General features: G+C 46.9%; 1 protein-coding gene across 1 annotated transcript; it reads left to right on the forward strand.

The window, feature by feature from the left end:
• Window positions 1–20804: 20804 nt before the first annotated feature.
• Window positions 20805–21725, forward strand: LOC144769810 (olfactory receptor 5V1-like). The gene has a single exon (XM_078653997.1). It carries the CDS (start codon window positions 20805–20807, stop codon window positions 21723–21725), a length of 921 nt encoding a protein of 306 aa, XP_078510123.1.
• Window positions 21726–24677: the final 2952 nt, after the last annotated feature.

The following is a 24677-nucleotide window of genomic DNA, read 5'->3' on the forward strand; positions in this document are numbered from 1 at the left end:
GGACACTTCCTTCGGCGTCAAAGATTCAAGGTTTATTTCTGCAGGGAACACAGAAGTCACGACAAGTACAACACGTGCAACTTGGGGAGACTGCTTCAAATTGGTTCTGTGGATCGCTCCTTTTATACAGATTTTACCCATAGGACATCATGGTACACAAAGTTTATAACCCGGTTCCCATAATTATCTCTCAGAGGGGTCGCTTTGGTCACTTTGAAGCACATAAGGTCCGGAACATAAGTGCGGAAACATTTGGCGGTTCCCAACTGTAAAAACCCATCTTCCCAACATTAGCAAATTCCAACTGGCAGTAAAACAGATCGAAATAGGAACTAAGACAGGTGGAGAGGAAAAAGGAAACAGTGAGAGAGTCGAAAAGGGTGTAAAGGGGAGGTATCGGGAAACACGAGATACAGGCATCAAAGGGACGTGCCTAATGAGATGCACGGCTGAGACAATAAACCGGCACGGCAAGATGAGCCTCGAGCGGGGCCATTTGCCTTACAGTATCATCCCCCTCATCATAAAGACACTTACAAAGAACATGTGTCTTCCGCAAATATCGTGGGAGTCCCAGGGTCGCGAAGCGGACATCGTCCGTTCGCTGGCTACTTGAGGGCAAGAGACAAAATGGATGCCGTATCTAAGATGGAACCCGTGGGTACAGATGAGAAACCCACATAACTAACGAACGGTTTAAGTTAGCACAGCGAAACTGCGCACACTTACTAAACTCGTCATTTACGGTTCTTAGATACCAGACTCGACCATATTCGTATGAGTCGAAAACATCACCTAAAATTGTCACGGAACCTCACCGCAACTCGGGCAAAATAGTACCGGCTAGGAACCTTCCATTTAGGGCAGAGCCCTGCCACTAATTCGAGAAAACCAACCCCTTCGACAAAAGAAAAAGGGAGAAGATCCACGCTAGCATTTTAGCCAGCTTAGTGTTATACAGACGCACCATTGGGTGGTTGCGGTCATATGGCGCGTCTGAAAACAACATTGTTTTAACGTTCCCCTGGACCATTTTACGGGACGATGATGACTTCTTCGACCCAGTTACGCTCGCTGATGAACTTTTTCGCATTGGTGTCTCACTCTGTCCCACACTCTTAGTGTGGCTCCCAGGGGTACTGGGTGTAAGTGAAGTGTGTGACATTTCTTCCTCCTCGTCAGCATCAGATGGAACATCAACATTTTCTCAACTTGCAATTCGGGCTTCCTTGATCTCCTTTAGGTGCGCAAACCATTGGACAGCGTGCTGTCTCTCAAGATGACCTCTCTGGCCTCCAGTCCCATAGTTGGTACCAAGCTTACCACTGCTACAAATGGCTATCTTGTCCCTTTTTGTGGAAACACTAAAGAAGTCCCAAACTGCGGACTTGAAATGTCTGTGGGGGCCGGAGGAGGCGATACTGGTGGTGGCTGTGCTGCTAATGCCAGATGAAGTGGAGGATGTGTATTGCTGAACTTTACTATGTTGTGCACTTTCACCACCACTAATTGAGGTCGCGGTTGATGGAGGTCCCTTCTGGCGAGTAAGAAATATGGAAGCGGTACGTTGTGGTGTACTAGTTAACATCAATGATTCTGGTGTTCCCATTGCCTCCTCGTCGACTTCATCATCACGCTCAGCAGCCTGTCGGGCTAGGGTCAAAATGTCTGTTTGCTGCATGCCCGCTGGGGCTTCAGTGACGTTAGTGAAGATGACTGCGTCGTCGTCGTGAGAGTCTTCAGCAGCAGGAGTATACGCCACTTCTTGTTGAGCGTCATCACACTCCATAACTTTGAGAGTTTCGACGACCTTCCTTTTACGCTCAGCTACCTTTGTCAGATCATGGTGTGCCTCCTCAACCTCACTCTCAGACGGCAGTGGTGCTGGTTCCCAAGTAAGATCCAGATCATCAGAAGAAGGTGGGCTTGAAGAAGATGTAGACACCAACACCCTTGATCTTTTCCTTGCTCGGGATGTGGACGACAATGAATGATCATCAGGAGGAGTGGCTTCCTCGAATGATACCTCGGCTTGATTGTCGATTTCCAGATGTGCCCCTACTTCTGGAGGAACAACTATTGTGGCCACTTGTTGTGCCCCTCCATGCACCTCTGCTTGCTCCTCTCCTTGCGCCGCCTCTCCTTCCACATGTACTTGGGCTTGTACTTGCACATGTGATTGTTGTTGCGGCTGTGGTTGTTCAACACTCGTCAGATGAGCTACAACAACCTGTGTTGATTGAGGGACATTGCTGCTGCTTTCTTGCAATGAGCCAACATCACTGGTCGATGGTGATTGAAGAACTATACTGGCTGCATCTGAAGCACTCAAGGGCTTGGACCTAAGTTGGCGTGGTGGTTGTGGCACTGAGCCCAATGTAGCGGAGGTGCTGATCCCAGCTTGGTCCCCAGCAGATCCCGCTGCTGCTGCAGGCGTACTTTTTTTTATCCCAAAAAATTTGGCGGTCGTCATCACACCACTCTCCTTGGTAAGTGGCGCCACTTCCTTCTTCTGCTCCTTACTGGCAACTTTCTTGCTAGACGAGCTACGGGCAACTTTTTTTGGGGCCATCTTCTTCAGATGTCACTCTGAACAGCAGGCCGCAGTTGCACAAGTTGCAGAGTTGTCTGTGGCCACACGTGACGTTGTGCTGCACACACCGCAGCAGGACTTCTTCCTGGCACTGGTGGTTCTCTTGTGCACCTACAAGCAATGGAAGACAGAGGAACATCAGTTATACGCCCCAAAAAAGCGACAAAAAACACAAAATTCAGCACAATCCCAGCCCATCCATGGCCTGAATGGTGTTTAAATTCAAGAAGATACCCCACAGAAAGACTAGGCCCATGCAACACTCACCACCCCTGGGCAAAGGGCCCCACCAGCAGCCCCCAAAAAACGACAAAAAACACAACATTCAGCACAATCCCAGCCCATCCATGGCCTGAATGGTGTTTAAATTCAAGAAGACACCCCACAGAAAGACTAGGCCCATGCAACACTCACCACCCCTGGGCATAATGGATGAAAAGTAGGCAAAATAAGTGCAGGCCTCAGACACTGCCTCTCTTCAAAATGGCCCCTTGCACCCCAAGCACATGTTGCCTGTACCAGCAGCACTCAAGATGGCCACCACCACCAACCACATGGCCAGTCCACATCAACAGTACACCCCAAAATAAAACGAAAAACACACAAAAATCACCACAATCCAATGCCATCCAGGATGTTTACATTAAAGAGAGTGAGACCCCACAAGCAGACTCAGTCCATGCACCACCACCCCTGGGGAAAGGGCCCCACCAGCAGCCCCAAAAAAATGACAAAATACACAAAATTCAGCACAATCCCAGCCCATCCATGGCCTCAATGGTGTTTAAATTCAACAAAACAGTTGTATTATGCACCCATAACCAACCCTGGTCCTACTGGATACTGTGGCTACCCACAATATATTTTATTTAATGTTCTGAAAAAGTTCCAAAATTGTAGTTGCAGCAACTGTAATGCCCCAAACAAACTTACTTGTGAAAGTTGATTTCTAATCCAAAAGTGATCCAAAGAAAGTCAACAAGGCCTCAAATCCAAATATCCAGCAGCACCCACAAAAAGTAATCCTTCCAGGTCAAGGTCCAAATGAAAGTGACCAGCACATGAAGAAAGCACTGGGAGGAGCCTGCTGGACAGGAACAGGAAGTTGGAGACTGTGGGGCACTTCCTTCCCCCCCCCCAAAAATGGACTCCTTGCAAAAAAAAAGGGCATGCAAATGTCAACCTGAGGAGTGATTCTGATAAAAATCATCATTTTCTGAAGGTTTATGCTGTTTGCTGGTGGATTTCTTTTGCAGAATTGCAAAATCTCTATTTCGCGAGTGCGAGATTGTTCCTGATCCCGCAGCAAGATCCAAAATGGCGCAGCACTTGCAAAATATGATCGAGAAAAACAACTCGGCAAACGCTGAATGACGGAAAGTGAACGCCGTGCACCACGCCGCGCGCCGCAATATTGTATCACCAAGCAAAAAATCCGCCGCGTGCGAATTCACGGATTTTCGGCAAATTCGCGAGAGTTTGCGGATTGCGAATTTGCCGAAAATCAAAAAAATCCGCGAGCGGAGCGGATTTTACGCCCATGCTTATTCACAATTCACCTTTCATTCACACGTACACCGCACTTACGCCAGATTAGATCACTTCCTCGGGTCCTCGGAACTGGAGGCCCGGGTCACAGATGTCGATATCGTTCCAGCGGCTATCTCAGTTCATGCTGCAGTGGAACTTACACTCACAGTTCCCAAGATTAGAAGACCCCCGGGCAGGTGGAGACTGAGGGAACCCCTCTTGCAACGCGCGGAAGTGGCCCAACAGATCCACCAATGCATCACTGATTACTTAACTAATAACGATAACCCTGAGACGCCAGCAGCTGCACTATGGGGGGCCCTGAAGGTGGTGGTGATCGGAGAATTCATTGCGATCGTGGCAGCGGAGTCAATGGATCCCAAAGTGAAACGTGAGGCCTTGACGGCCCAGGTGGTAGAGCTGGAGAGGGTCCATGGCCGCACTGGTGCACCTAGGGTCTGGAAGCAGCTAAAGGCAGCCAGGGCACAACTGGCAAGTTTGGAGACGGATAGAGCGGAATATGCTGCCCTCCGCCTCCGCCATACTTACTACATTGGCGGAAATAAGACAGGGAGACTCTTGGCCAGCGCGCTGAAGGCGAAGGTCCAACGTTAAAAAATTCAGACCCTGCGGGCCGGGAATGGTGTTAAGCTCCGAGAGGAGTCGCAAATTGCGGAGGCCTTCCGCGATTACTATGCCTCACTATACCACGCCGAAATAACCCCGGCGACTGGGGGAGAGACCTACCTGGTGGGCGCTGCCACTACTGCGCTATCTTCTGCCAATGCGAATTCTCTTGACGCCCCCATCCGCCTAGATGAGGTGACAGCAGCTATCTCCCGACTCAAACCTCTAAAATCGCCTGGTCCGGACGGTTACTCCGCTGGGTTCTACAAGACATACAGCTCGCTGCTCGCCCCTGTTCTCACCAAACTTTTAAACTCTTTTCGAGGCCCAGGTTCCATCCCCTCGGATATGCTGGTGGCAGAGATTGTGTTCTTGCCGAAACCGGGCAAGGAGGCTGCACAATGTCCGGCATTTCGGCCCATCTCTCTGCTTAATATAGACCTGAAGCTTTTCACCGGCATTTTGGCCGCGAGACTTGGACCGTGCTTACCCGGGATTATTGAGCCGGATCAATCAGGCTTTGTCCCCGGAAGGCAATGCAGCGATAATACTAAAAGGATTCTCCATCTGATTGACAAAACCCAATTCCAGCAGTCGGATTTGGCCCTATTAGCGATCGATGCTGAAAAAGCATTCAACTGTGTTGACTGGCCTTTCCTACAAAAGGTCCTGGCACATTTCGGGGTGGGTGAGCGCTTCCAGGCCTGGATCGTGAACTGCTATCATCGCACCCTGGCACGGGTTCGCCTGGGTGGTCTGCGCTCTAGGCCCTTTGATATCCAACGTGGCACTCGGAAGGGGTGTCCCCTCTTGCCGCTCCTGTTTGCGCTGTATGTCGAACCACTGGCGCAAAGGGTACGTGACAACCCGAACATAAAAGGCGTTACGTTCGGTAGGGAAGCTCATGCTATTGGCCTATAGGCCGATGATATTCTAGCTGCTCTCGACCAACCGGAGAGTTCTGTGCCCACGTTTCTTGCTGAGGTAGAAGCGTTTGGAGCAGTGTCCAGCTTCCGAATGAACAGAGGGAAGTCACTGCTCCTACCACTAGGTAGGAATGCCCACCTGAAGTCTGGCGCACCGCGTATGGCGGGGGTCTACTGACATGCACGCAGCTCCCATACCTGGGTATCACCCTCACCCCATCTACGGAACATATGGTCGCCCTCAACTACACCACCCTCACGTCCCAGATTTGCAGGGACTTGGAGCGCTGGTCCAAGCAACCGCTCTCCTTCCTAGGGCGTATTGCTGAGGTTAAAATGTTGGCTCTTCCCAAGATTTTTTACGTCTTTCAGACTGTCCCAGTGCTTCCTCCACCCGGGACTATTTAGAACCTGCAGACCGCCCTCCAGCACTTCATCTGGGCGGAAGCGGCCGCGTCTCCATAAACAACTGGCATATCAGGGGATGGACGAAGGGGGCCTGGGGATCCCCAATCTCACACAGTACTTCCAAGCTATGCAATTGCGTTACATGGTGGAGTGGTACAGACCGGAATCTGAGAAGAGATGGCTCTTCCAAGACAGAGCAATGGCTCAGACATCATTGTGGAAGATACCATTCCTTCGACGCAAGGACAGGCCATGCTACATCCAAAACTCACCTATCACCCGCACCACCCTGCGGGTGTGGGACAGGGTCGCTGTGCTCTGGGGTCTTACAACCTTCCCCTCCCCGCTCACCCCCCTCTGGGACAACCCAGAGTTTCCGCCAGGTACCGACCCCCATGCTTTCCCACAATGGCGAGATTCCACCTGCCGGTCAGCTGGACACCTCTTCGATTTACGGGGATTTCTCCCTCTCTCAGAACTGTCCCGGGGGTATGACATCACCTCGCCACAGCTGTTCCAATACTTTCAGCTCAGACACTGGCTTACACATTCAGACACTGCCCCTCTTGTTGGCCAACGCATGACCGACTTTGAGAAGTGGGTGGTCCTGAAAGAGACAGATAAAGGGCTTATCACAGACATATACAAGATGCTCACACCCCCCCCCTGAGACACGCCATGCAGCAGGACAAAAACAATGGGAAGCGGAGCTGGGGAGAACACTATCACCTCGGGAGTGGTGCTCAATCTACCTCAGATGTTTAGCTTTTCCTCTTCTGGATGTTCTGGTTTGGCTGATTATGTGCGGACTGGTACCTCCTTCCGATCACGCAAAGGTCTGCGCAACCGGCAGCTATTTGGCTAACATGCTCGATACGAATGTATGGATAGTTCTGTCCTTCTTACGCAGACCTCTTTATTGCTTTGTATTGCCTGTGATTTATACTGAAACTAATAAAATATATTTAAACATAAAAATGTATATCTCTATTCTTCCTCATTGAATGGTTGTTGTTTTGGTGTCATTTTATTTATTGAAATTGGCCCAACCTTTTTTAAATTGGCTTGGGATTTTTCTTGTGGGTTTTCAGCTTATTACTCTCCAAGTACTGCAAAAATACTTTGCACATTGCCTCTAGGTTATGCCTGACAGGGACTGTGCTTATTATTTGAAGTGGGTCCTCACCCCTCTAGAAAATACTCCAATTTTCTTATAGAGGGAAACACTTTTAATGTGCTTGCAACCCTAGTGTTGTTTTACGAATCTACATGAAAATTAGCATGTTGTTAGCAGGTTAAGCTAAATGTAGATTTCATGAAGATTCGACATAGAGAGCAAAATTAAATGGAGGGAAATCTGTTTGTGGTATAATGAATTTACATGTTTTTTTAATCTGCAGGACACTTGGTAAACAATTACCATGTTTTACTGAGTTTGATATTTGCATTTTCATCCACATCTAGCTAGGGGCACACAACTAATGGGTGCCATAAATACAGTCTTTCCAAATTAAACTCACATAGCAATCTTTTTTTCTCCTGACTCAAAATAATTACACAAAATTTGGCATGAAAGGAGAATTTAACTCAGGAAAAATGCTTTCCCTGTTATTGTGTACATTTGTTTAGTAATTTTGAGGAGTGAGTGTTTAAAAACTGTGTGGAATAGAAAAGGTTAAAAGGTAGTTATATTTGGACACTTAATTTAAGGAAAATCTTATGACCCTTATTTCTTGGATTATCCATGGAACCAAAAATAAAAATATTAAAATCCCTCTAATGGATGTTGGAGCTTTTAGCTCCTATTGTCCATTTCAGGTCTGTGATATAGGAAACTCCGACAGGCTCTGATTGACTGATTACAACATAAAAGTTTCTGTTGTGGCTGCATCTAGACTGCCCACATTCTGACAAAAAAAGTAAATTAGCCAATAAGAGTGAGAGGTAGAATCCCCTGACCACCTGGATCAACTGGGTGGAACTCAAGGGGACCCACCTATTGGTGGAATTCAAAAGAAATTTTTTGCATTCTGCTTAGGGAGCCTGGAGGCAGGGTTTGCCGACCCATTGTGATGCTCTGAGCTGTAGGAACCATGGATCAGAGTCCAGGAACCTCACAGAAATGCGTCTGTTGCATTTGCAGTCCTAGAACTTCGTTGTTAAACCATGTGGACAATACAGCAAGTAACTACAAGTCTCAAAGCTCACATGGCGATTGTTGTACCTGACAGCTTTAGGGTGGTCTTCCCTCACAGTTTTAACTTCCCTCCCTCCATTTTCTGACCTTGTGGTTGCTGACTGTAGGTCTCTTTGCACTTTACCACTGCTGACCAGTTCTAAACTGTTTGTGCTCTCTCCCCTAAATATGGCAATATTGGCTTAACCCCAATTGGCATATTTTATTTACTTATAAGTCCCAAGTACAGTGCACTACAGGTGCCCATGGACTGTAAATTAAATGCTATTACTGGGGCTGCAGCACTCATTGTACTATCCACTTAAGTAGAGACTAACTGTGGCTCAGGCCTGCCATTGCAGAGCCTTATGCGCATTTTTACTCTTCCACTTTGATCTGGCAAGAAAACCTCTTTCCAAGCTTAAATCCTCAATTTTTATAAATATACATCACCTCAAAGGTAGGCACTGTTTGTCCCACAGGGCAGAAAGCAATGTATTTAAAAGGCAAGGTATTTACATTTAAGTTTTGCATGTTAGTAGTGAAATACTCCAAAAATCAATTTTCAGTACTGCAAGGCCTATCTCTCCCATCAGATAACATTGGGATTACCTTACAACACCTTTCACATGTAATTCCCAATTTTGAAGAGATAGAACTTTCAAGTTTTGTGTCTCTGGACTGACAATTTAAAATCACAAGTTATGGTGCAGCTGGATTTTAAATTGAGGTCCTGAAAAGGCCAATTTAAGAAGGTTGCTATTTACCTACTTTAGCCATTTGGCGCCTGCTGTCTGTGTCTGTTCAGTCTGAATTGGATAACAGCTGGGCTATGTGAATCCCCTCTGGACTTCCACACACTAAGGGAGCTTGGGTGTGTCTTGATGGGCCATCCTGGGAGGTTGGATGCTGGAGCTGGGCCCAACCTCACACTTACACCTTAATAAACTGTATCCTGTCCATACACAAAGAGCTGCATGTAGTGAGTCTAGAGCCAGGGCAGGAGCGGAGTACCTCTGTGAACTTCAAAGCTTTCTTTAAAGTCTGCCCCACTTCAAAAGTACACCTGAGTATACTAACCGGACCTCTGACAAAATAACTTTAGCACACTTCTGGACCTGTGACTACTCTGCCAGGAAAAAGAACTGGCAGACTGCAGACTGCTGGGCTGATGCGTTGCTGGACTGTTGCTTTGTTGTGCTCTTGCCTTACCGAGCTGCTCTGCTGCCTGATGTTATCCTGCCTGGTTCAGAAATAGTGATGCATTACTTCAACCAGGAGTTGATCCAAGGCCTTGATTGTTTTTCTCCTGATTGAAGTCTCAGGGATACAAAAGACTTCCAACCACCTAAATCTGGGCTCTGTTTGCTGCGAGTCTGCCTTGCCAAGTGGTGCCACCCCAGTCCTGTAAACTTGGAAGTGAGGCCTAAAGTGGTTTCTCAAGCAAACCTATGCATTCTCATCGGAACCGGTGCATCTTTGCCTTTACATGAGTTGGGACCAGAGCATCTTTGCTGCTGTGTGAATTGGACCAGGGCACTTCATCTTCAGAACCATGCATCACTTTTGGAATCAATGCATCCTCTGCTGCAGAAACAGTTGTTGTGAGCTGCATGTAAATTATAAATTGATACTTGTATAGTGAACTACTCACCCGCAAGGGTCTCAAGGCGCTTGTACGAATACCGCTGTGGAACCCATCCTGGCTTTCCCTGTGAGGTGTCCACTCCTGGGCACCCCCAAGGTGGAGGCCAGGCATCCTTAGCGTTGTGGGGGCCGTTGTGTAGATTAAGCAAGCTATTGTCCAGAGTTGCAGAGTGGGACTCCATGATTGGAATAGGCACCGAGGCGAGAATTATCAGGTCCGTGGAATTTTTGAGCCCAAGACTACCGAGGCGGGGAATTGAACCCTGGTCCCGGGCTAGACCTCTGCATCAGGGGCTGCCGCTCTAACCATTGAGCCACACTTCTCCTGCATTCAGAAGCAGTGCATCACACTTGGAACCAGCGCATCACTGCATTAATAACATCGATGCATCTTGCCCACTGTTAAGCTCAACATCGATACATCGCATCAGCCGCACATGGCATCTTACTCGATGACAACACATTTCATATTAAGGTGCTTTGGCTCAGTGGTCCCAAGTGGGTCCCTGTATCCAGCTGGCACTCCATTGCGATCGGCCTGAATTTTTTACTTTGCCCTGGTCCACAGTGACCAGAAAGCCCATTTGAGCGCTTATTGCTGCTAACTGACCTTTATTCTTTCAAAATTCATATCCCAGATTCTACTTGTTGGATTTGTGTCATTTTGGTCTTGTTGAATTTTTGTAATTCTTCTATATTTTTGTTTTTGTGGTGTTTTAACTGTGTTACTGTTTGTAGGGTTGCACAAGTACTTTACACATTGCCTCTTAAGTTAAGGATGACTGCTCTGTCCCACGCTACCAGATGTTGTGCACAGGAACATTTAGAGTGTGTTGTGACTTACTCTGACGAGGACTGTCATTCCTGCTTGGACAGGGTGCATACCTCTGCCAACCAGAAACCCAATTTCTAACTGTTGTCAAAAACCCTCTAAAAGGGGAGTGGCCAGCAACCAACGGAAATGGCCGCAGCCCTTGCCTTCATCCTGCAATAATCCTGAGTAAGAAATCATTTCTGAACATCGAGGCAGGCGGACCTCAAGCCCCAGATTTGTCCAGTGTCGGCGGCTCACAGATTTGGAGCCTGACGCTGCGGTAAAATTGAGAGGAAGGTGGCGAGTCTGCCAGAGTGGAGATGCCACAAAATGGTGGCACGAAAACCGCTGAAATCAGTTATCAGCACCCAGAGCCGGTGGAGCCTGTGTCCGCACAGCGTGCCGCCGCAGCACTTGTGAGTGTGGAAAAGAGCAGGGCCAGCCTCCGAGAGGACTTCCTTCCCCAGCGGTGACACAGTTAAACCATGGGACTTGCTCTCCACCGGCAGGAGATGGAAGCGCGCCGGCCCAAGAGAGGGCAGTGTGGACGTGCAGCTTTCACAGGGCCCGGCAGTCGGAAGACAACCAGGAATTGAGGCAGCACCCGGTGACGGCCTGATCTGTGCCCGTGCAGGAGGAGAGAGCCCCTGTCACTCCTGAGGTATGGCACAGCAGTGAGACTGCCAGAGACAATGCCAGCAGACACCCATGGCGACACCCGGGAAAGGCTAGTGATTACTGGAGGGCTGCGACCAGCTGATAACCGATCCGGTCAGTGAGGGGGGACTGTGGCCACAGCAAGGACCAGGTGTGTGCAGGATGAGGTGAGGGCACCGGTGCCGGTTCGGGGATCAGTGGCTGTTTGGGGCATTTTATTGGCCTGGCATTTTGGAAGGTCCCCCGGCTGCACCCCCTTGACCTGCATGGGGGCCCACTGCTCTGTGAGACCAGTGGGGGAGCACGATGCATTAATGTGAATGTCCACAGAAGTTGACACCTTGCTGGAGATTGCAGGAAGAGAACCCCTCCACACACCGCGCTTCCCTGCTTTGCACCACCTACGAGTGCCCGGACAGGGAAACCCAACAGGCCACAGGAGGCATGTGTACCCCCGGGCTGGCGGCAGCGACTACCAGTATCAGCCCTAATTTCACCTCCTCTAGCCGGCCACACACGAAGGGACCATGGCAGGTGTGGGAGGCGCAAAACCCTATGTGCAGACCAAACTCTATAAGTTTGACTGGTCAAAAGCCGGAGAAGATCACAGGGTCTCATGGTCAGAGGTCCGCAATGAAGCGGGCCCACATCTGCCCCAAAAGACCAAATGCTTCAAGATATCATGACCGCAATTAATGGAGTGCACACCTCGCTGGAGACCTGAATTGACGTAGTGAATGTCGAGGTCTCACTCATAAGAGCGGACCTCTGGAAGATGGACGATAGAGTCAAAGAGGTTGAAGAGGTCACAATGGACTCGCAAAGGAGACCCCGCAACTCAAACGAGAAGTACAGAATATGCGAGTCGCCCGGGCCAAAATGGAGATGCAACTGGATGACTGCGAAGGGCAGGCGCATCAAAACAACATGCGCATCCTGGGGGTCCCAGAACGGGCCAATGGCCAGGCAACCAATCTCTTTGTCGAGGACTTGATCTCCAATTGCCTAAAACCAAGGGGACTGTCCAACTACTTCTCTATCGAAAGGGCTCATCGAATTCCAGGGGGGAGACCTAAGCACGGAGCTCTTCCTCGGCCAATCATAGCTAGAGTCTTTAACTTCCGATATCGGGATGCTATTCTACAGGCTGCATGCTCTTGCCCGCAACTCCCTATAGAGAATAGCGCTGTCACAATTTTTCCAGATTTCACCACGAAAGTTTAAAAGCAAAGGTGCAGTTTCATAATGGTTAAAGAAGTGCTGAGAGAATGAGACATTAAATACGCAATGCTCTTCCCAGTGAAGCTACGTGTGGTCACAGAGAGAAAGACCTAGCTCTTATCCACCCCTGAGGACACTTGGGAATGGCTTGAGGGGTGGCACCGAGTGGGTAGGTCCACCACTGAGAAACCAACTGGTCTGCGACACAACAGAATGAAGTCCTCCACTAGGTCCCGGACCAAGTCCACCACTACAGACAATGAGCCACCCCCGGGACCTGAGGAACAATTGGGCCCTGACTCTCCTATATGACGAGTGCCACAGCTAAGTGACTCGGGCTACACATTTGTTGTATGCATGAGTGACTGTTTGGGGTCCTTGGTTAGGTGGGTTTGTTGAGACAATGCTGAATCGTGAAGTTGGACAAAGTACGTTTACCTACTGACTCTCTGGGAAAGGGGAAAGTGTTACTTTTTCTATTAGTGTTTGCCATGTGGCCTACTCTTGGAGGGGTCCGAGCTTCTAGTGAAGCTTGCTTACTGAACAATGTTAGGGTGGGGGTGGCTGCCCATCAGGTCACCTCTGTTATTGTGGGGGGCGACAGGCACTCTGCCTTGTTGGGGAGGGGGCAGTTTTATATCCACTGGCACTTGGCAGGGAGGTGAGAGGGGGAGGGGAGAAGGGTTGGGGTGGCTGGGATGTTATGTTTTTTCTTTTGTATTCAAAGTTCGTTTTTAGCAGTGATGCACCCAGTCACCGTCATTATTGTCACTCACACTTACTATAACTTCCAGCTGCTCGCTAACCTCTGTTCACCTACATACAGTCCTGTCTCTGATGACTGGAGGGGAGACGGGCACCTATCCAAGCAAGGGCTCACATATCCACGCTCTCACTTAAGATATGTCTAATAACTCTGTTGAGACATCCTTTTTCAGCGCTGACGTGGAACGTCAATGGTTTGAGGGAAAAGCTGAATAGGGGCCTGGTGCGGCAATATTTTAAACAACACACTCCTGATCTAGTCCTGGTACAGGAAACTCACCTGGTGGGTAAAAATTGTAAAGCTTTGTCCCACTGAGGTTACAAACTCAGTGGGACAGTGGTTAGAGGCGGCAGACCCGGAAGCTGAGATCAGCTGTGGACCAGGGTTCGATTCCCCGCCTCGGCGGGTCTCGGGCACAAAAATTCCATGGACTCGACAATTCTCGCTCCGGTGCCTACTCGACTCACGGGGTCACACTCTGCGACTCTGGGCAATAGCTTGCTTAATCTCCACTACGGCCCCTCGCAGCGGGATGCCGGGCTTTCACCTTGTGAATACCCTGCCGGGGTATCTCACAGGGGAATACCAGGACGGGTTCCCTAAGCAAGCGCCTTGAGACCCCTGGGTGATTAGTGCGCTATATAAATCTAAACACATTTACATTTACATTTACATAACTCTTTGTTCATGCAAGGTACACCTCCGGTTACAGGGGTACAGGTATACTGGTTGTCAAAGAAGTCTTGCACTTATGCCGACTCATACGTGGGCGGATCCCCAAGGTAGGTTTGGGGTCTTGGCGGCTAGCTGGGAAGAGAAACGTTGGCCGACCTAGGGAGACTCTTGTTGGACCTCTTGAAGGTTCCGTTAATTCTGGGGGGGTGTAATATGACTCCCAATGACCTAGTGGATAGATGCCCAGCACGCCCCAAACACAGCTCTAGTACACATTTGTCTGACTTTTTTGCAGCCATGGGTGTCATTGATATATTGCGCTATTTCAATCCGGACCTGACACAATACACCTTCCACTCAGTGGCTCGTGGCAGTCTCTCTCGGATTGACTTTTTCCTGACCCAATTGATCCATATCCATAAATTTTGGAAGCCATGCTGTCTGCCCTGGGGCATCTCAGAACACTCCCCAGTGTGGGTAGAGCTCACACATTACAATCGGCGACAAAGCAACACCATAGTTATCAAGCCCTGGCTGCTCCAAATCCTGGATATAAAAGAGAGCCTGATATTACAGACCTAGAACTACTTCAAGGAAAACATTGGGTAGGTGGATTTGGTGCAGACGATGTGGGAGGCCTTTAAAACGGTGGTGAAGGGACAGCGCTGGCTCTCAAGGTGGGATAAAATAGGAAACAAAATCTACAACTAGAACACCTTGAAAGAGAACTGTTGCAACTTGAATTTATAGAATATAGTTTAACAACAAATCAACTTGAATATAAAACCCTAGCAGGGAACGGGCAGGTGCACGTCTTCTGGCCACACGCCACAAGCTTTACAAACTTGGAGATATAGCGGGCAAGCTGCTCGCATGGTTGGAGAAAAGGGAGCAATCGGAGCTGTGGGTCCCTCGTTTAAAAATGATAAAGCACAGATGTTATCCGACCCCCATTGCAGATGCCTTTGTGGATCACCTTGAGCGGATATACACACCATCGACCAGAGCCATGGCAGAGGACTCTCGCCACCTACTGGCGTACATGCGTCTGCCAGTTCTGTCTGTGGAGGAGAGAGACAGGTCGGAGGCCAATCTCTCTGATGAGGAGATAGGCTCCACAATTAACAGTATACTATCGGGAAAGGCCATGGGGCCCAATAGGGGCCCCAATTGAATTTCTTAAGTCTACTGCCTCGCTTGTTGTGCACCACCTAAGGGGCATGTATAATGAGAGCTACGAAAAAGGAATTTTGCCGGTGGATCAACAACTGGCATCTATTGTGGTTATCCATAAGTCGCGTAAACCCGCAGACAGTTGCTATTCCTATAGACCATTTTCCCTGATTATCAATGAGGCCAAAATTCTTGCGAAACTCCTGGTGACCTGCCTCACTCCAGTCCTCCCATCACTGGTCCATGCTGACCAGTCCGGCATAATACCTAAACGTAACACCGCACTGAATATCCGTCGCCTCCACATTGTCTTGGGCCATAAACACGTCATAGCAGAAGACGCGGTGGTGTGGTCTTTGGTTGCAAAGATGGCTTTTGACTCCATCGAGTGGCCTTACCTCTTTAAGGAGCTGCAACACTTTGGGTTGGGACTGAAATTCCTGGGATGGGTTAAGCGGCTCTCTACAGACCTTGAGGGTCAGGTGAGGGTCAATAACTGCCTCTCATGAATGTGCTCACTGAAAAGGGGCACAGGACAGGGGAGCCCCCGTCCCAATTGATTTTCTCTCTGATCTTGGAGCCACTGGCATCATGGGTCCGGGGCAATCTGGTGTTAAGAGGGCTGAAATGGACTGCAAGGACGGAAGACAGAATATCCCTCTACGCCTATGATATTCTCCTCTATCTGGCACCTCCAAAAAGATCAGGGCATAGATTTTAAATATCTTAACTAACTTTGGCAAAGTCTCAGATTACTCCATCAATTGGTTAAAATCCATGATTTTCACCATCCACGGCTTGCTCCCTGCACTCCCACCTGACTGTGATATTGAAAAAACAGCTGACGGTTTTCAGTACATAGGGATCTATGTCACCCCTAATCCTGTAGTATTCCACACTAAAAACCTACCTGCACCTCTGGACAGGCTGTGGGGTGATGCCAAACACTGGCAAACGCTACCCCTCTCCCTGTTGGGCTGTGCTGCGCCTTAAAAGATGTTAGCTCTTCTCCGTTTCCTATATATACTCCAGAACTGCCCATTCAAGATTCCTAACATATAATTTAAAAATATCGCGAGTGAGGTACGGTCTCTGCTGTGGGATGTAAGGGTGCCCCGTATTGCCCTGACTAAACTGACCAATGGTTGGTATGACGGAGGTATTGCACTCCCAGATGGGCGTCTGTTCTATTGGACTTCGCAGCTGGTGGTGGTGAACCACTAGATGTCCTGCCCCCCGACAGACCCCGCCTTTCTTCTAGACAGGTACCAAATGGGCCATGCAGGCTACCTGGTGGCCCTCTACTCAAAGGCTGGGAGGGGCCACTATTTGGGCCCTACGACCCTCACTGTGGATGTCTGGCATCAGGCAAATCAGAGACTTGGCTGGCTTGATGTGTTGACCAGGGCTACCCCATTGTGATCAGCCCAAAAGCTAGGTGCCCTCTGCAACTAATCCTGCTTTAACAGACAGGATACTATCAGCATCTCAATGATGGGTCACCTATGGAAAAAGTGTAAAATACTGCAATTCAAAGAACTAGAAAAGGAATATCAATTTGCATAGGGAAATATCTTTTGCTGTCTCCAGATCCATATGCTCTTGCAACAGCTCTCCAAGGGGTCGAGGAACTACCATAATCGTCTCCATTCGAGGATTGTCTCCTCTCTGAACCACTGCTTAAAAAAGCAGCGTCACTTACATACCTGAAGCAGTGTAATAATTTACCAGACCCCTCTCAATCTCTTAGAGATAAATGGCAAAAGTATCTTGGGCAGCTTGAGGATGACGACTGACAAACAGCGCTGATGTCTCCCAGGGAATGCAATGAGCACTGCGCAAATACATCATTCTGACACCACAGTTGGGGCTCCTCAACATTTGGGAAGTCACTGATCTTACTGACGTTGAGCAGCAGCGGGTCACCCTGGGATACACATTGGTAAAAAAGAACATTGCTACCAAGTGGGGGGCAGCGGAAACACTCAAACTTCCGGGGTTTGGGCAAGAGACCTAGATAAATGCATGATTGCAGAAAAATAGGCTTTCAAGTCTAGAGGCTAATCCCAGAAGTGGGATAAAAAATGGGGAAAGTGGAACGTTTATAGGGGGACCTGTGTGTCTCACCGTCCACAGAAATGGAAATGTCAGAACGCTGATGGGACAGACGGAGTACTGATGGCTAAGTTATGCCAATATTTTTGAAGGATAATGTTTGTAGACAACATGTACTTGTCAATGTCTTGATCATTGCTGTATTTGTGACTGGTACTGTTTTATTTTCATTAAAAACTAATTAAAAAAAATCTCTAAAAAAGTTTAAGGTAGAAAAATAATATTTAAGAAATGGGAAAAAACATTAGGCAGTAGCACTTGACAGTCATTGCTTGGCCTTAAGAAGGCTTCGTGCTTCAAGAAATTCACTGGAAAAACACAATTAAAGGATAGTTATGGTTTAGTGCACACACAACCAAAATAAGCCCTGGAATTCACCAGTTACCCCTTCCAAATTACACAGGGGCATTTCAGTTAGGACCTCATTTTCATAGGAAACAGATTGTTGAGTTTGCTAATAACCTTGGCTCTGTTTGACAAATCTGCCACCTCAGCTCCTGCCTGAAATGTTTTTGGGATGATCCATTCAGAACAGGCCAAAAAAATGGGAGGGGGGCTCCAATATCACTATGAAATGGCCATAGGGAAATTAAACACAGCTACAGCCAAAACAGCCACATGGAACTACACCAAATTTGGCAGAAAGTTAGACAGCAAGGAGACTGCCCTGATTGCTCCCACTGATGACATCAGAACCCACCTTGACTAGGAAGACACAGTGGATCTGATCCTGATAGACCTCTCATCAGCATTCAACACCATATCCTATCACACTCTTTTCAAGAGACTCCACCACATTGAGATCTAGGTAGATGTCCTCAAATAGATTGCATCCTTCCTCACAAGAAAAATCAGAGAATCCACTTATTGTCATTCACAGCGGAACCCAAAAGCATGATCTGCAGCATCCATCAAGGTTCATCCCTCTTCCCTACCCTGTTCAACACCTACATGATGCCCCTGCCCAACATTGTTAGAATCCATGCCTTCAACATCATTTCTTATGACAAGCGTCGCTGAAGGAGGAAGACCACTGCCTGAAGCTCAACATGGACAAGACTAAAGTGCTGTTATTTGAAAACAAAGCATCCCATTGGAATGACACCTGGTGGCCCTGTGGACTCAGACGACACAGTAGACTATGCCACAACCTCGGCATATTCCTGGATGTCAAACTCACCAGGAAATGCCAGATCAACGCACTCACCTCCACTTGCTTCCACACCCTTCGCATGCTCTGAGAAATCTTCATATGGCTCCCTATTGAAACTAGGAAAAAAGTTACACAAGCCCTAGTCATTAGCCGACTCAACTACGGCACAATGCTCTATGTAGGACTAACCACCCAACTCCTAAAGATGATACAAAACTCAGCTGCCCAACTGCTCCTCAACCTCTCCAATTGGACAAACATCACCCCCACCTCAGGAACCTTACTGCATCCCATTCAGAAAAGATACCAAGATAAGATGCTGGTATATGCCCCCAACACCCTCCATGACCAAGGAAGAGCATGCATCAACCAATGCCTGAACTACCACGAACCCTCCAGACACCTGCGTTCTGCCTCCTAGCCCACACTCCCTGCATTGTTGTAGCTAGAATGGAGAATTCTCCTTCTCCTACTTCGCTGCCAAATACAGGAGAAACCTACCCTTCTACCTCCGAACAACCTTCTCTCTCATGGAATTCAGAAAGGGACCCACGACCTGGCCCTCAAGAAGGCAGGCTCTTTCCCCAGAGATTAAAGTTGGGCCCAAAACACCAGTATTATGCCTCAGTTCTGTAAGTTGCAGCTCATTGTAGGACTTCATAAAAGGTCAGCCAGGAGACCCCCACAACAGTGCATAAGGCCTCACAGAGCAGGGAAACCCTCCCCCTGAGGTCATCTACGCTGCATCAAGAGCAGGTGCGAATAAAAGTGCATACCTCAATATTGCAAGGTCAATGGGTGTGCTCCCATAGGGGTCTGCCACCTCCTATTACTGAGTCCATTGGATGGATCACTGGGTCTGCAGTAGTAGTTGGCCAGGTCTCGCTGTCAGCCTTTGCACAGGCAGTGATCTGCCACAGCTGCCCGCAACAGTCAGACCTCTAACAATTCGGACAGCCACTCCTCAGTGCAGTTCACAGCCACAAAGCGTTCTCTAGGCACCACAGCATGCCAAGGAGTGCCCCTACCTCCTTTGTTTCCTCAAGGCACCCTCTAATATTCGATGGACACTGTTTTGCTTGCAGGGATGAAGTCTCAGTGCTGATGTGGAGCTCAGGGCAGCAGCCTTCTGGCGCTCTGAAAAAGTGTGCCACAGAAGTCTCCCATATAGTTATTGGGAGCAATTTGGCATGCATCTTTGCTTCATGCGAGTGGGCTATGTCCCCCAATCACTCAAAGCTGCATGTAATGAGCAGCTGCATCAGGGAAATAACCAGGGATGGACTTGAGCAGCCACAACATGCATCTATTGCAATTCCCTGCTGGCCAGCTCTCTCCCTCCAGATTCCATTTTTGTCATAATGTTGAAATCATTTAGGCCGAAGGAATACTTCATGGGCAAAGTGTGATGCAAATCTTTGCATGTTTTCTGATGATAACTTGAATTTCCCCAACAGTGATGAGCAATCACCAGCACAAATCTTTCCTGAATCAGAGTTATGTGTATGTTCTCAAGTGTTGAAACTGTTCCTGTAGCGTCATTAACGTTTGCTTTGAACTATGCTCCTTCTTTGTCACTCCAAAAGTAGGTACCTTGTTTATTCTGGATGTGTATCACCATGGAATGAAATGTATCTAGCTGGAAGCTGAAGAGGCTTAAGAGGTTTTAATTCAATCACACTACATAAAGACATTCATGATGATATCCATGTACCTCTCCAACAAGAAGAGACACTTTTTTATGACCATTTAATGTTACAATTCTACTCAAAAATAGTAAAAAGATAAATATCCATAAGACATTCAATTAAGAAGCTGAACCTAAGCCACATATGAAGCACTTACAATAGCATCTTTGGAAGACTGAGAACCACTATAGGAAATGTGCTAGCAATTGAATGAAGATATTTCATGACAAAATACATTTTATGTATTGTGACCACATGTTGGATTGATGCACTTAATGAAAGTTTTATATAGATGTTACAAGTTCCAGGTCTTTAATAGAAAATTGAATGGTTGCAAAGATAATAAAGAACCTCAGTTAGAGATTGGAGGTACTGAGAATGGTCCTGTTCTTTGAGAAGACTCTAAATAATATGAACTACAATTTCCATCTTAATGAGGATGGTATTGTAGGAGAATTCAACTGTTGAATTGTACTCTAAATCTAGAGTTACCTCCAGAATGTGCAATGACCGCTAAACCCTAAATGAGGCCCAAAATGTTTAAATAAATATTTTAACAAATAATCAAGCAACAATAACTATGAATTTATGTTTTTTTCTTTCAGATATCACAGCAGAGCTGTATCTCTGGGAAAATGAAAGAACAGAATCTAACCTTGGTGGAAAAGTTTCTTATTGTAGGGTTTTCAGACTTTCCTCAGATTAAAGTAATTCTTTTTATTGCTTTTCTACTGATTTACCTATTTACTCTGACTGGAAATCTTCTTATTGTGACAGCAATTTGCTGTAGTTCACAACTGCACTCTCCGATGTACTTCTTCCTCACAAACCTGGCCCTCATCGACATCACTTACACCTCAATACTTTTCCCGCCAATGCTGGCTCGCTTCTTTCTTAATGGCACATTCATCTCTCTCACAGAATGCTTGCTCCAGATGCACTTTTTTGTTGGCATAGTCTCCACAGAATTCCTTTTCCTCACAATCATGGCTTATGACAGGTATGTGGCAATCTGCCATCCCCTGCGTTATTTGACCATCATGAATAGGGCTGTGTGTATTGGGTTGACAGCTGGATGCTGGTTAGTTGGTCTCATAGATCCAACCCCACACACAGTATTAATGTCTAAGCTATCATTCTGTGCAACCCACACAATCAACCACTTCTTTTGTGATGTAACAGCTCTAATGAAGATCTCCTGTTCCAGCACTCATGCTCTTGAGACACAGACCTACATCCTTGGTGCAACAGTGGCAGTGATGTCATTTATTTTAGTCATCACATCTTATGTCAACATAATTTCAGCTGTCCTGAAAATCAAATCTACAGAAGGGAGGAGGAAGGCATTTTCAACATGTGCCTCGCACTTCACTGTTGTTGTTTTGTTCTATGGATCCATTTGTTCTACATATATGCGACCAACGTCAGCCTATTCAATGAAAGACAACAAGATATTATCTTTGACCTACACTGCACTCACTCCACTGTGTAACCCCATTATATACAGTTTGAAAAATAGAGAGCTAAAAAATGTGCTGATGAAAAACTCAGGATAGACTATGAGCGCAAAGTGCTTTAATGTTTATTTATTTGTTTAGCTTCTCATTGAGCTTCCTATGCCTATATAATATATATGCGTATTTGAATATGTCCTATAATTAACCAATTATATTGGCAAGAGTAAGAGTACTTGCAGCATCAGGGTCATTAGGGGTGTATGTAAAAGGGCCATCTGCAAACATTCATGCATTTCTCTTATCTCAGGGTTCTAAATATAGGTGGGGCAGCTTGGCTTTTGATAGTGGAGCTCCAGCTTGCAACGGTTACCCCAAAAAGTTGTACGGCCACATGACCACTAGCTCAACCACATCATGAGTCCCACAATATTTATGGCAGTGCTTCAACTCTGTTTTCTTACTGCTCATATCCCCCATTAAAAGTTGGCAGACACAAAAAGGAAAAATAACAGTTTTGCTAATGTGAGTGTAGCAACTCCTAGGTCATCTTGTTTGCTACCTTGCTACCTTTTTGCTTTACAGAAGCAACCCCCCAGTTTGAATGTTTATTTTTTTTTTTTAACTTCATGAATTGGCATCCTTGTCATGGAGGCCTGGCAACTCTCATATTTTTGATAAAAATTCTCCTACCTTTTGTTTTTGCCTCATGGTGAGTCTACTTCAGCCAGCAGAGATCATGCCTTTGCAGCCACTGATGTTCAGCTGAACTTTAAAAAAGGCCCCACAATTCTGGAAGCCATTGGATTTGCCTAGCAAGTCATGGCACCTATTGGAGCAGCAAAGACCCAACTCCACCCACTTAGTTTTTCTGTTTTACATTTGTCTGTATTAAGTTAACCCTTCATTTCGGACAATATTAACTCATATATTTTCATAGTTTCAAGCATTTTCTTCTTCTTTCCTCTTCATAGATTTCATGACCGTTGCAACAAAGCAATAAAAAGGCACAGAGACTCAATTTCAGATGATACAGAGCACATATCAGCAAGGGGTTTCAAGTAGAGGTGGGTTGTAAGCTCTGCTCCTCTGGTGAAGTTATTGGTGTTTCGGCTACTGTGTTTGGAGTCAGAGTTTCCAAGAAACTCAATTAATCACCGTGTGGTGGAGTTTTTTCTTGCGTTCAGCTCACCAATAGTTTGATGGTGCATGCTAGTGAGAAAATCAAATACTAGACAACCTCTCAGCGAGATTTCTCAACACAGGTGGTCATGGCAGGATGCAACAGCTTGCATTGAAAGCTGCCCCTCACAGTGAGAAAACTGCTGCTCAAGTCGAAAATCTATTCTAGCAGCAGAGAGAAGCACTGCCCCCTGGCCTGCATGGTGCATTCTCACTGATTTTACAATGCAGGACAGGTTCCTGATGCTAAACATCAGCGCGTGCAGCACAACAGGCAGAATATCAGCCAATCGAGGAAATCCACAGAATCTCATGGAGTTTTTGGGTAACTCCGTGGACCTTCGCAGATGGAAATATCGCATGTCCACCCACCCCAAGTTCCCAAGTTTCAAGGTGGCAGTCCAACACAGCTATTGCAGTGGCAGGTAAAGAGTCCTACTTTGTCTAAGGTAGACATGTTTTCTAGGCTTTTTGTAAGAGGAGAAAGTGTTTTCTGATCTCCCCAGAAAATTATACAATGTTGCATTTGCCAATGCAGGTAAAGATAAAGTAAGACACACATTTAGTTACATGAGACAACTACAGGTTCACAAAAATGAAAGATCAGGTTACATCGTAGATAGCGCTCCTGCTGTCAAGAGTGGGATGTAGAGGCATCATGAAAATGTTGATACTACTCAAACTTCTATATTTGTTTGTTAACATATCCACATTGCTCAATAGTATTAGGCATCAGAAAACCCTAAGTCTTCCTACTCACTAACAAGATGAAAACATTTCTCATCACACTACTTATTCAAATGATGCACAGACTCCCTTAAATTCCTTGGTATTTGGGTGCTCAACAACTCACATTTGGTAATACAACAATGGGGTGGCCATCACAAAGATCATGGCGCAAGGTGATTGCTGGATAGCCCTCCCGTTTTTCATAGAGAGACATTATGGCCCCATGAAAATGGTCATTCTTCCCAAACGCCTATATTTATGGGCTTGTTGATGCTCCAAATCCAAATCTATACTATCTATGTACCCTGGTACACTTTTCTCACTACTGGTATTGCCCGACCCCACACGTGCAGCATGATCAGGTGGAGATAGCTGCAACGCTTAGCTCATTGATTGTGACACAAGACCCCAATTGGAGGTAAAAGCCTTAACCATTATATGCACTATGAAGGTCTGGGAGTGATTAAGTATGAAGGGCATTCAAGATGTCATCTACTCCTCAGGACTACCAACCAAAACTAGGTAAGCAATTATAGTTAGGACCTTCTATCCATAGGAATAGTGTTATTTGACTTGCCAGTATATATGGCTTTGTATGACAAAACTCCACAACATTTTGCCCCTTAAATGCCCTGGTGATTCTTGTTGCGCATGGAAAGTTTCAGGGTTATCCATCAAGCGGGGGCCAAGATAAAGCGGAGTCAGAAAACATGCATTTCCCATGTTAATATCCATTAGAAGATTAGACATGGCTAAAGCCCAAACTGCAGAACAGAATTACATCAAATTTGGCACAAAGGTCGATATTTGTCCAGCAGAGTGTCTTTTTGCTGATTTGGTGTAAATCGGTTAAGTAGTTTCAGAGCTCTAAAAGAAATTAACATGTGTATATATAGGCACATGGATCCCCTGAGGATCTGTCAGTCCCCATACTCAAATCTGATTGGCTGCCAACACTTCAAGCCAGGAAGTGTTAGCAGCTATCTTGGGATTTGGCTTCAGCCAAGTCCCAACAAGAAACACAAAGAGTAGGAATACCCAGAACTCCTAGGCCTCCTAATTAAAATGATTATTAAAGAAAAGGCTGGGCCCCAGGAGATGGGATTTAACAGGAGACATCATCCCCTTTCTCAACAACTCTGC

This window comes from Lissotriton helveticus, chromosome 7, assembly GCF_964261635.1.
Source record: "Lissotriton helveticus chromosome 7, aLisHel1.1, whole genome shotgun sequence".
NCBI classification, from domain to species: domain Eukaryota; kingdom Metazoa; phylum Chordata; class Amphibia; order Caudata; family Salamandridae; genus Lissotriton; species Lissotriton helveticus.

Excerpts from the sequence above, each read along its gene's own strand:
- LOC144769810 (XM_078653997.1), top strand. The coding sequence starts at position 20,805 with ATGAAAGAACAGAATCTAACCTTGGTGGAAAAGTTTCTTATTGTAGGG.